This window comes from Erithacus rubecula (assembly GCF_903797595.1).
Source record: "Erithacus rubecula genome assembly, chromosome: 9".
NCBI classification, from domain to species: domain Eukaryota; kingdom Metazoa; phylum Chordata; class Aves; order Passeriformes; family Muscicapidae; genus Erithacus; species Erithacus rubecula.
In genome coordinates, this window is record NC_136660.1 from 8,584,231 (window position 1) to 8,597,280 (window position 13,050).

At 38.9% G+C, this 13,050-nt stretch overlaps 1 protein-coding gene across 11 annotated transcripts in view; it reads left to right on the forward strand.

The window, feature by feature from the left end:
- The first annotated feature begins 2,050 nt into the window (after positions 1–2,050).
- The window catches only part of LDB3 (LIM domain binding 3), a 109,388-nt gene continuing 98,388 nt past the window's right edge, over positions 2,051–13,050 (forward strand). For 3 of the 11 annotated variants that reach the window (XM_079312360.1, XM_079312354.1, XM_079312362.1), the window contains exon 1: positions 2,053–2,265. In XM_079312360.1, the coding sequence (XP_079168486.1) occupies positions 2,173–2,265 (93 nt within the window). In that variant the 5' untranslated portion in view covers positions 2,053–2,172. Of the gene's footprint in view, positions 2,266–13,050 lie in introns of all 11 variants that reach the window. The other 8 variants (XM_079312356.1, XM_079312358.1, XM_079312353.1 and 5 more) reach the window with 7 other exon arrangements.

A 13,050-nucleotide genomic window follows, 5' to 3' on the forward strand; every position in this document is an offset into this window, starting at 1 on the left:
AGCTCTGTTTAGTTTGTTGTATTTTGCTTCCCCCCCTTTTATTTACATGAATGACTGAAGATTTAGGTATGGCTAGGTAACATGCACAGAATTCACAGTCCATAAAACTATGGCCTCTTTTCTAATACTTATTTGTGTGACACTGTCTTTAGTAGTGAAGCAATGACCTGTTATGTTTATCTTACTTCTGGTTTTGTTCTGTTGTCCTGAACTCTAGAAATGGAGCCAACAAAGGACACTAGAAACAGCAGTGAATTCCTACAAAAATAGAAGGAAAAGTACAATGAGAATATATCTTTTGTGTGTGTATGTGACTTTGTAAAATAAAAAATCAGTACTAGGTAAACTGGCAGGCCAGGAAACTCTGCCATTTTAAGTCCAACAAGTCAGTTTTGCCTCTCCTCAAAAGTAATCATCCAAACATCAGTGGTTCTGGACTCACAGAGGACAGGTTATAAATACTCCTATTGTAAATGTACCTTCAAGGTATTTGTGAGACATCAAACCCCAGCTTTTTTCTCAAGCTGTATCTTGTTATTTGCTTTCATTTTCACTGGGGCCAGTTCCACTGGCTTAGTGTAACTTTTATTTAAATCTGTGTGAATTGCTGTGGTTTAATGTGGATCCCTGGCTAAAACAGAAGGTTATATGGTTTAGTCTAGTGCCTATGTGGATATTAATTATTCCCTTGTACAAATGGCTTTCTGGCACTCTGAATGCTAGACAGAAACTTCTATTGCTTCATTGTTTTGAAAAATTATTGACCATTTCCTTAGACAAAGACTGAGTTCCTGGTAGTGTTTGCTCTCAGCTGTTTTATCATCAGATATTTATCTTGTTTTGAGGTAGGTGTATTGGCAGGGTGACCATTATCAGTGCTCAACCTGAGCTGTCTCATTCCAGTGCATTGTGTGGGTTTGCTTGTCTTTTTGATTATCAAACTTGAACCCGTGTTTGGGGGACTTTTTTCCCCCCTTTTTAAATAGAATGGAAATTTCTTTCTAACCAGAGGATACAGGAGGATAAATGCTGTTAAGATACAGAAGAGGGATTCTGAGGTCCTGCACAAATTAATTACTTGAAAGGGGTGAGCTTTGTTTAATCTTTGTAGCTTTACCCTGAGAGCACAAACTTTTTGTTTATATCCATAGTTCTGCCAACAGATTCTTCCCTACCCTCATGCCCTCTGTATTTCAGCAATTTCCAATCTAAGGCAGAAATGCTATCCAACATTGCTGAACAAGGGTTTATGGAATTCCTAAGAACTGGAATGTAAACTGAATAAAACAAGGAATTAATTAAGGAAGCAGTTAGCTAACTATTTGTATCCTTAGCCTTTCATTCAAGTGTCACACCTTTAGAAGACTTGTATTGAAATGATGAAACAGGTATGTAATGAAACCATGCTTTTGTCACAAAAATTAAATGCAGATTAGAAGTATCCCATGATACAGCTTTCTGAATTCAGAAAGAATAAATGGTAGTTTTCCCTAAGGAAAGCAAGGGCTGTGGAACCAAGAGCCAAACAACAAGTTTGTGGGATTTTTTTTTTGTTTTGTTGATGCTAAATGCATGTAATGTATACTTTTTTCAGTTTAACAAAGCATTGCAAAAGAAGGTCAACACTTTCTTGGTGCCTTTTATGCTACATGTGGAAAGTCCTATTTAGAAATAACTTGTATTATATGTCACAGTGCAGGGGATACCTATGTGCTGAAGAAGAATTTTAAAATGGCTTTGTAGTTGTTAACAGGTTAGTGAAGAGACTTGGGTGTTTGGGATTTTAGAATGGGATTTTGTTTGCTTGTTTTATTAAAACATGTTTTGTCCATAAAGTAACTGAGCAGCATGAGGGGCTTGAGGAGCCTAGAAAGATCTGTCCCCTTCCCTAGGGACTATATTAGACCTCTGAGTCATGAAGTCTTTGCATACTAGGTGTCTGGTTACAAACCTTTTATGGGCCCTACTCAGCTGGGATATCAGCATCTGCATTATAGCTCCCATCTATTCTTAGGTGGTATCAGAGCACGACTGAACAGGCAAGGCAGAGAGAGAATTGTTTCATTATGTAAAACCCTTCCCTATTCTCAGTCTGTCTTCTCACACTTCTTTCTGTCTGCCCTGTCCTTCTGTCCTGCAGTGCCCTGTTGCTGGCTGTGAAAGCAGTACATCATGGCTTACAGTGTGACTCTGAATGGACCTGGACCATGGGGCTTCCGACTGCAAGGGGGCAAGGACTTCAACATGCCCTTGACCATCTCCAGAGTAAGTGTGCAAAAAATCCTTGTTGAGCTTGTTTGGGTTGGGAAATAGCAGTCTTATGTGCACTTTGACCTGGCCTAGCAGAATTGAGGATCTTTGCACCTAGGTGTGAATAAAGAGAAAATAATGTGAACTAGAAAAGTACCAGTTTGAAGTACAACCTGGCATTGACAATGCCTCAGGAAGACAGTTCTGGTTAGTATATTTTTATGGATGGTGATACTGTCTCTTAAGTAAGCTTCCAGTTCTATTCTGTACAGTGTTGTTTCTCTCTGCTGATAGGGACCTCTCTGGTGCAATTTGGGGGGAAGGGAGTAGAACAACTTTGAATGGGAATACAGAATATTTCTAGAATATAAACATGTAACTGCTTGTAAGTATGTGATGTCAGGTGTTAAAACTAAACAAAGACAGGAATGTGTCCCTTCTTGTGATGGGGTACTATAGTGGAATAAAAATTAGGGATGTCAAGCAGAAGACCCAGCAGTACTTAAAATACTGTCTTAAATTATGCAGAAGCCTTCCATTTGCAGCTGACAAACAGCATGGTTTAATAATTAATTACCTGGTGTATCTGTCAATTACAGCCATATATCTCCTAGTTGCCTTTTTCTTTTCTCTTCTCCTTGAAGCATTATTTTAAGGTGTTGCAGTTCAGTACTCCTATTACCCGAATTAGCTCAGTTTCTTAAATATTTTTAACATTGGATGGTTTTCAGGAAATTTGTTTCCCTTACCTACTTTTCTCTTACAAGATAGTTCTGTGTGATTTGTGGTAGCTTGCTTGTTTTTCTCTTGTTTCTGATAGCCTTAAATCTGCCCCAGAATATTCAGATCTTTCTAGAGAGGTCTTGGTTCCTCCACAAATCACCTGCAGAAGGGTTTTTTTGCAGTACAGTGGCAAGAGAGGTTACTTACATAACAGTATGTAAGAGAAATACCAGAATGATTTAATCAGAGAAACAAGTAGAATGCAAATCAAAGGTCTGCTCTCTGCAAAATTAATAATAATAATAAACCCATCTACACTTCTTTTCAAACTATGTTGTTTTTGATAATGAAAAAATGCAGTCTGTTAAGTTGTGGGTACAAAATTTATATCTCTGCCATAAATGTGATTCAAAGTCAGTTGATGAGCTTCTGAAATCTTAGCTATGCTCTTTCATATTCATCCTGTGAAACTGCATCATCTGATCTCCCTTGTTCTTATGCCCATTATCCCTTTCTTGGAAGATACAGCCACACTTACCATAATACTAAGGCCTATGATGATGAGACGTACTTTTCATAACTCCTTTTGCAGCATAATAATTGCAAAGAAGGCTTTTCTGGCAGTATTATCAACAGCAAGCAAGCAAAATATGACTTAAAATACCCCCTGTCTGCAAAAATAAACTCCCTTCATAAATTTAGATTAATATTGCTCCTGTGAATATTAGTGTTGGTATTTCTTTTCTCATCCCATGCAAGGTAAGTACAGAGAGGTGCCGTCATACTTTTGTAGGCACTGTATTTTCATGACACTTTGTAGCCTGCACTGCAGGCTTATTATTTTCTTATATTTTTCTTAGAAGTCATTCAGTCATACCTAGAGTCTGTCAGTCATGGGCCAGTGCTGTAGGACTTGCACAGTATATGGCACAATCAGTAATGAAAAGCCAGTTGTTTCCCAAAGAGCTCATTGTCTCAGACTGTAATCTGTGAAAGTGTAAACACTATGCCCAAAGGCTGTGTGATTCTCATAGGGCTTTTGAGAGCATAGGAGTAGCAGAAGTGAAACTGCAACAGTTGAATTCCCAGAGGCGTGGAGGAATTAGCTCTTCACACAGCTGACTGCATTTTCAGCCATAGCAGTGTCAGAAAGCCCTGTTAAATGTTTTTTAGCTCCTTCCCAGTGAGGCCCAGATTTTAGCTTTGGGATGGGGTTGAAGTTTAGATCCTGCCTGAGGGCAGAAGAAGACACGCAGGAATTAGCACAGTCTCTTTCAGGGACAGCTGGGATGCTTATGCCTGCTAATTGTGATGCTTTTAATTGGACCACAGTGTAATACATGACTTTTGATGATAATCTGTTCTTTATCATCTATCAAATAAATATATCTCCAAAAAATCAGAAATTGCAGTCATAAGTGAGTTGACCAATGAACTCAGCCATAGTTTCAGTCTTTTTCTGGTGGGAAAAGGGAAGCTATACTTAGATTTTTAAGATATTCCTGGTGGGGAGGAGGGGAGAGAAGATAACTGTGAGGAAGATCTTGGAAGGGGCGCACAGCTCTAAATGTTGCTAGTGGGTACTGTACACCTTTTTATGGACTGGTTTTGATCCACAGTTGCCCTGAGATGAGCTTAGATTTTCTATGTGTAAGATGAATCCTAACCTCCAAATACTTCAACTTAAGGCATGTTATAATTGCTTTTAATGTCAGATATGCAGTGTCCCTTTCAGCTATGTGTTCACAGCGTCCTTCTAAGCCTGTAGACTGGATTTGCATGCAGACATGTTCTTTGTGCTCTGACTGCCCCCAATTAATTAGACTGTCTGTGGCCACAGAGAACAGAAAGATTCCTCCTTTTTCATGAAGGTTCTGTCCTCTTCTGTCATGCTGCAAGAACACTGCCCCTGAGATCCTCAGGAAGACAAAGGGAAGAGTGTAACACAGCAGGGTTGTTCATCCAATCTATAGTATTAGATCAACATGTTTCCAGGCATCCTCCTGAAAGAGGACACCAGTATTGTGCCATTATGAAGCTAGCCTTTGCATAGACATAAGGTGGGTAGGTGCCTGTTGATCTGCACTCTATCAGCCAGCCCTATACAATTCCCACCCACCTCACACTTTGCCTGGAGAGGAGGGGAGAAATCCTGAAGGTATTTGAAACCTGAGTTTCAAATGAATGCTGAGAAAAGCACAGGACAGGATTGTGGGATTGCTAATGCTTCTGTTCAGGAAAAATGCTCAACACAGTGGATGAGGAAGGGAATCACACAGATGCTTGGTATAACAGTTCACTTCTAAAGAAATCTTTGAAGTGGTGTCTGAGACACTGTATTTTCTTCCATTCAGGTAGGCTGGGGTGATCAGCTCATTGCTGAATAGTCAAAAGCGTAATGCACAGGAGTCACAGTCAGTCAGCTGGGTGACAGGTGAAGATGTGTTCCCCTGAAACACATGTGAATTGTTCTGCTTATCTGTTCTTTATCTAAAAATAATACCTGACTAACATAAGGGGTGGGAACAAGAAAACAGGAGACAAAAGTAGGGAAGAGTTAAGGTCACTCTGCAGCTTTCACACTCCTTTAACAATAGCATTGGGAAATCATCTGTAAACTATTTTTCCAGTCCCCACCCCGCAGACCATCCTACCCACTAGAAAAATTCTGTCATGAGATGTCAAATTCTGTTATGAGATGTCAAATTCTGTCATGAAATGTCATGAGCAGGTAGCAGACATAGGAAAACAGTATTGACAGACTTAGACTTAGTAAAGCTGAGCATCTGTCAGCCCTGCTGAAATGAATGAGACTTGCAGGTTGTTGGCATTGCTAAGCGCTATCACCAGTGGCATGATCATATACATAAATCTGGTCTTTCCAAATTGACGTGGGTAGCAAAGCTGTTTATTTTCTCCTACTGCTTGAACTGTCTGGAAGCAAGCAGAATTCATTAATTTTATAGACCTAATCCTCTGTAAGAAGGCTTTTGGACATAATTATCTAAGTGCTCAGTTGCCATGTTACCTAAGATGGTACGATTATACATGGTTAGATGCAGTAACAGAATGTCTTCATATAATTCTGAATCTTTATTTCTGAACAATAAACTTTTCTAGTGAGGCTGGCTTGCAGGTAATGCAATGAGCTGAAACGTGAAGGAGCTATCTTTACCTGAGGTAGTGGAAATATTATCTAAATCACTGTGGTAACTCATGACTAGTATATTCACTCTGTGGTTATCAATACAGTCTTGTATGTCCTATTAGAGAAATTTTTTAGCTGCTTGGGTTCCAAATCAAAAGCCAGAGCCTGAAACTGGAGATAGTGCTTAAACATGCAAAAACGTTCAAGAAATACTTCTGTTTATTTGATTAAGTGATGAAAAAGTTGAAATTTGGTGATGATGTAAGTCCAGGGAGGGAAAATAGCAAACACTGCTACAAAATTAACTGATTAGCTGAATTAAATTAGCTGATCTGTATACTGACTCTGCTGCAAGCAGTCTGAAACAGCTTTTTGAGTCTGGGGAAAACCCTGGTCTAGCATTTTGCAGTCTGTCTCTGCAGGAGCAAGAACATTTTTTTTTCTCACTGTTGTTAGGCTCTTTCCTTTTATCGACATCTCATGCTGATTGCTTCCTGTCCCTCCTCCCCTCTCTAGCATACATATGCCAACCTCTGGCTGTCACTGCCTTTGCTTTGGAGGAGCTGTGTGAGAGTATTCATTTCCTGTGGGCTATTGCATATCAGTGCCTTACAACAGACAACTGAGGAGGAAAGGGAGTCCCTCTTCACTTTTTTCCTTCTATTCCTGAATGAGGGGAAGCCTCAGATGATCTTGGTCAGGCTCTGTGCATTCTGCAGCTGTCCTTTGAATGGCCATGTGGTGCTGTACATAAACTATAATCAGAAAAATACAGTTTACATGTATTGACTGAACTGAAACAATTCAACAAGTTCTCTTGAAATGCTCGTACATCACCTATTAAACATCCACCTTTGGTGAATCAGACTGCTGAGTAGCTGTCCTAAGACTGCAACTAATGCTTTGAGAGGGTTTTTTTTTGTCTCCTAATGAGAAGTCCTTCATGATACCAAAAGCTATAGATTAGTATTCATAGTAGTTGATATTCTACTAAACTAGCAGATAAGTCTGGTGTCCTCTAGAAGTCTATAAGTCTTCCTCTTTAACTATTACTCAGTAGAGATGTTTTCTTTTTTCTTTAAAGTTCAATTGACTGAGTCAACTTCTGAGAAGGAATGGAGGAATTCATTTAATATAATGACTGTCATATTCCTAGATAAACTGTGGTAATTTCTTACACCTGAACTGTTTCACATTCTTCAAGTCTTACAGTTTAACTCAAAATAGTTCCTTGTGAGAGGGCAATTAAATACTTCCAGGGCAGCTTTTCAGAACACTTTGAAACTTTTCTATTTTTTTTTTTTTAACAAAAAACCTATTCTGTGGGCATCAGCATTTCTTTGGGATAATCTGTTTAATTTGTTGATTACTTCTGGAGTAACTTCTCGAGGTAACTTCACCTCATCTGAAGTTGCAGCATTCTGAATTTTATTACCTGCAATTATTTGTTATATATGCAAACAATGTCAGTATCCTAAAAGAGTGCTAGTTATCTGAGGTGGTATGTTTGCTTTCAAACTAATTTGTGAGCCAGTTCTGCTATGTTTACAGCTCCATCAGAAATAATTGTGTTTCTGTGAGACTGATCCCTAAAAGTAGCTCCTCAGCCACCTGATTTGGTATTGTTTATTTGAGATGTTCCAGTAGACAGCATCTGTACTATAAATGGCAGTTCAGTGTACAAGGCATTTGTATGATAAGGTTGAATGTCTCATCAAACACAAGTGTTGTGTCTGTGTCAGTTGCATTCCATTCAAATACTTGTAGGACCAGAGAAATGGGTTCTGTCACCTGGGGATCAAAAGATCCCAGGATACTGGGGAGGCAGTTCAAGTCTCTGCTCTGAGTAAAACAGAACAGAATTTTAAGTGTGTCTATGCAGGTGGCCTAAGAGGTAAGGCATTAGTTATAGAGGCAGACAACATTTCCTGTGTTGGCCAAAAATACTGTATCAGGTCTGAGAAGTAATCCCAATGGATGTTTCACTGGAGCCACTAACACTTTAGGAGAAGGTTTGGTTTCAGCAAGTACCCAATTTTGTATCCAAAGCAGTTCCAGCACAAGATGGGTTATTTTTTCTTTCTGGGTTAACAGTCATGATAGAACTAAGATGATCTGTTTTCTTTCTTTGCAGAAAATATTCTGAAAAATCCATGAAGTTTGTTGTAACTTTAAACTCGGGTTTTTCTGGTTTTATTACAATTTTTATTTAAACTATAGCATGATAGCACAATGTGATTTGAATGCATGTGTCATATTTGACAAAATAACTTTCAGGAGCAGCAGGTAGCAGCTCTTGGTCAAATGATTTCTCCTTTAAATCAAATAGGTATTTGGAGAACAAAGGCAGCCCCTCTTATCTTTGTGTGATTAGAGTAAACACTAAGCCTGCTGCTGAAAGTCAGGGGTATGTAGGGAGTATTATGTGCTCTGCACAGGTACTATGCATAAATTGTCTATTTAAGACTATGTTCTTCAGTTCTATATGTTTTGAATTTCAGGAGAAACATAACACCCTGGTAGAATATAGGCCAGATAAATGTGATTAATAGCTGAGGTTCTGGTTTAAATGATGTTTCACCATCAAACCTGGTGTTGTGACACAAAATACATAACCCATGGGTTTGAAGCCTTTTCTTCATTTCACCTCCTAAGTGCTTCTTAATTTGGAGTGGGATTGTAGCTGAATCATCAATACTTGTGTGGCATTATCTGTGAAAAGAGCTCATTCTATGAAATAACTGGGCTGAATAACATCTATGCAATTACCAGCTCAGTTATAAAGTAACTTTGCAGCTTTCTTTCCTGCAAAAGAAATGGAGATGCAGCTCTTCCCTTGAACAGAAGCATATAGTGTTAGCTGTGGGAAATGGGCTCAAGACTGGTGTAAAGGTGAGTTCACAACAGGGGATAACAGCATCTCTTGTGGTTTTATGGAGGAGGGAGGAAAGGGCCTTTCTTTAACCCAAGGAAACAGATCCCCAACTCAAATTACCTTTTTCACTTGTTTTAAGATTTAACACTATGCCCTGGCAAATGGATAATGTGGTTTGATACATTGTTCAGACCTAGAGTTCACTTATATGAGAATATAGTTTATATAGTATTTCAGGAATTACAGATTATCTCAGATTTACATAATTATTATTTAAGTTAACAATTTTGCAGATCCCTTAGAATGAATAAATATCAGGAGGTAAACATTAAATTATTAATTTATAGCTGCTGAACTGTTAGGGCTTTATAATTAAAATGCACAATAAACTTTTTTTCAGGTAACACTTTCTGATGTCTGAACTCTGTAAATGACTGTCTTAACACAGCAGATAACTCTGTCATTATCTCCATTCTGAATACATTATTGCAAAATGTTCTCCAGCCAGTGGAACACAAGGAGAAATTAGCACTGCAAATATGTTAACATTAACGTTCAATACTAGCAACAGCAGTTCCCATCTTGTTGAATTAGTAGCATAAAGTGTATGTAATACTAAAACTATCAAAAATGTGGGTATTTAAATGCAAAATAACAGCAACCCTTGAGTAGCAATGTGGAAGTATGAAAATGGTGTACAAAATGCAATAGTCTTTATTATAATCCAGCTTTTGTGGTGAGCTGGAGCTAGCTGAGAAGACAATCTCATGTAGCCAGTTTGTGTGTAACTAGAAGTTCTGCATGTGGGTACCTGAGGTGCCACCATTTTAATGCATAATATAGCATTAAATAGTGTCTCGTGTAATATGAGATAATGCTTTTCTTTTCCACTAAGTTTTGTTGCAAGATTAGGCAAATTATAAATGTGCAGGTAAATTTTTAGTCCCTGTTGAAAGGTCTTGAGGAGAGGAAGGAGGGAAATTTCTGCTAAATATGGTAAAAATCAATTGCAACTGCAAGTTTTGAGGAAATAAATGAATTTAAAACTGTTTGGCAATGTCAGCAGTACTGTGCTAGTAGAAATGAATAATGCTAATTGGAAAAGAATAGTTCCTATACACAGCATGTTAAAGGGTTGTTTATTCTGTACTAGTGTAATTAAAGCCTTAATAAGAAGGTTACCTGAGAACAAAATATCCAGATAAGCTTTCTGCTACAGTTGTCTAAATTCCTAAATGCTAATATGATAGAAGTATGCTATGATATTTAATAAATTATATTCATTAATTAATAAAGAATTTTGGTTTTGCTGGTACAGAGTGAGGGCAAGGTTCTCAACAAATGTGATGTTAAGGCACATTGTGTTGACCCATAATTCACGTAGTATATTTAAAAGCAAACAGGTATCACCTGTCAAAATGTGTTGCATAGATGATGATTTTTTTCTAAAGAAGTGTTTTATTTAGCTGCTATCATAAAACTCAGGTCTTAAAAAAATAAAAGCTTGGTCACATAAAGCTGGCCCTGAAGCTTAGGCCAGCCTTACTGGTGGGTATCCTTTGGGGACAGTTCTGAAATCTCCCATTTTTCAGATCCATGAAGAGTATAATATTTCCCCCAAATGTAGAGCTGTTTGTGTTCTTCTAAGAGATTTATGACATTAAAAGCACACGTTAACTAAAGGGAAGAAAGTACTTGGAGTTTAGGTACTTCCAAAAAATTCATTTTCACCTTACAAATGGCTACAGATAATATCTTGAATGGGCTTCCTACAAGGTGATTCCTGTCTTTGGTAGTGGTGGTTAGCAGCCATTTTCCCAAAAAGTCAATGAGATCTTGCTCTTCTTTTAGGGAGATGAAATGGGCCAAATGTCTTGAAGGCATGCAAATCCCCCGACGGGGCTAGAGTTACTTTCTGCACCTCCTACGTGCGTAGCTGGTGTTGTGATCATCTATGGCACAGGTGTTCTGTGCTTGGACACAGTGCATAAATAGGTTTTAACCTTTCTCCAAAATCCTTCCAAATACACTTGATTTGTAGCATTAGCAGCTGAGGATTAGGAGAAATACAGCCCTTCACATGGTCGAACCCTATTCCCACCTTTCCCTTGCTCAGAGTCCAAATTCCAGCCTCTGGGCTATTTTGGCTCCATGCCTCTCTTGCTTAGCCATACCTAATACAGACATAAACCCTTATTCTTATTAAAAGTAGCAGGCTTAAGGGCACATGCTTACTTCAAACAATTTATGGGTTCTCAATTTGAAGCCTGCATTAGTGACAATTAGTCTTTGTGGCATGAATAAAAATATTTGCAATGCATTGTAGTACTTACTATACCTGCTTAGGGAGCTGTGCACACTCTTGAGAAGCCTCTGTGGGACTCTCATGCTATATTTAAAGCATCCAGTAACTTAGGAAGCTATTTTGAATTGGAACCAATGCTACGTTTACCTCAAGCTTCTGGAATGGGACATCTTATCCAAAACTCCAAAAATACCACATGTAACCCCAGATTCTGGAACATAGTGCCACATCGGAATGCCCTGGTATTAGGGTGAATTTGGGCTGCCTTTCCTTGATCCTGGGGGTCACTGGGACCTCCTGTTCTATTTGAGAATGTCAGCATTCTCTCCTTACCTAATCATAGCTGGTTCAAAAATGGCTAAGGGCAGTTGGTACTATGGCAGGTGTTTAAAAAAGAAAGTCAAAGCAAGATGGTCTTTTTCATCAGCATTGGCTGAGGTTAGTTATTGTATGGGGAAAAAAAGAATAGTCCTTCTGGTAATTTTTTTTTTTTTTAACAAGATTTGTAAAATACAAGTACCTTCCTAACCTACTGAAAAAATTCCTTCCCTGTCTGAAAGATTCTTATCTCACTGTTTTGCTTAAATTATCCAACAAATTATGCAAGATGAGATCCTTTATACCTTTTGTCAACTGTATGGAGGGGGATGAATGAGGATCTCTCTATTACGTGTGTGCTTTGCTTTCTTCATGACAAGAAGTGGTCAGCAGTCTGCAAGCATTATCAATTGTGGACAGCAACAAATCCCATCTACCTGAACTGCAGTCTCTTCCCAGTTTGATTTTCTGCTGCTTAGTACTGCTTCTTTTTGGGGCAACAGTTGTAAAATTGAAACGTGCTGGTTTGCCATCTAGTTCTCAGTAGTTCAGGCTGAGTTCAGAGTTGTGGGTATCAGAGTATTGGCACCTCAGGTGAAGGGTCAACAGATTATTGAGGTGCCAGAATTATTTGGCTGCCTCAGCCCTGAGGAATAGCAGAGCTCCTCTTTCTTTTGAGGGAGGCTTTATCCCACCCTTGAGAATTGTGTGCCTCAGCTGTAGCAGCCGGCTGCAAGGACAAGTACTGATGTCTCTTGGCATTCATCCTCACTCCATGTGAGATTGTCTCCTCCTTCCATATGCCTGGAATGCTTATGTGGCCTCTTCCCCTTGCCTCTTTTCCTTGCTCTATTCCCACATTCTGCCTCACCAGAATGTGTTACCCTTTCTTTGCTCCCAGCTTTCGATGCTGTGTAGATTAAGTGCACTTAGAGAGGAGGAGCAAAAAGATGAAGACTGAATTTGGGAAGTGAAAGACTTAGACCCTCCAAAAGGTGTAATAATGTCCTGTAGAGCCATGAAGGGACAGAAGAGGAATGTGCAGGAAGGATCTGGCTAAATGTGGTGCCACATGGAAATTCAGGATGGCTCTGTGTGAAGCTGAGGGGTTTCCTGTTTCTCTGATTACATGTGTTGCTGTATTAAATAGTCTTCTCTAGCCTCTTCTAAAGAACCCAAGCTGCAAATAATACCAATATCAATATCACTTCTGTGTTGACTAATAGAGTGCATCTTCACTTTGGTTCCTGAAAGAGACTTTCCTCCTTCTACAACCACACATCCTATGGTCCACAAATGGTCCATTTGTCCTGCTCAGCAGCAATTCCTTTTCCTTATGTATCTGTGGTTAATTTTCTTCAGAGCAGAAGTGGTTCCTCATCCTGCAAAATGTCATTTTAGATTGTAATCTCCAGCTTTTTCCTTGAAGAA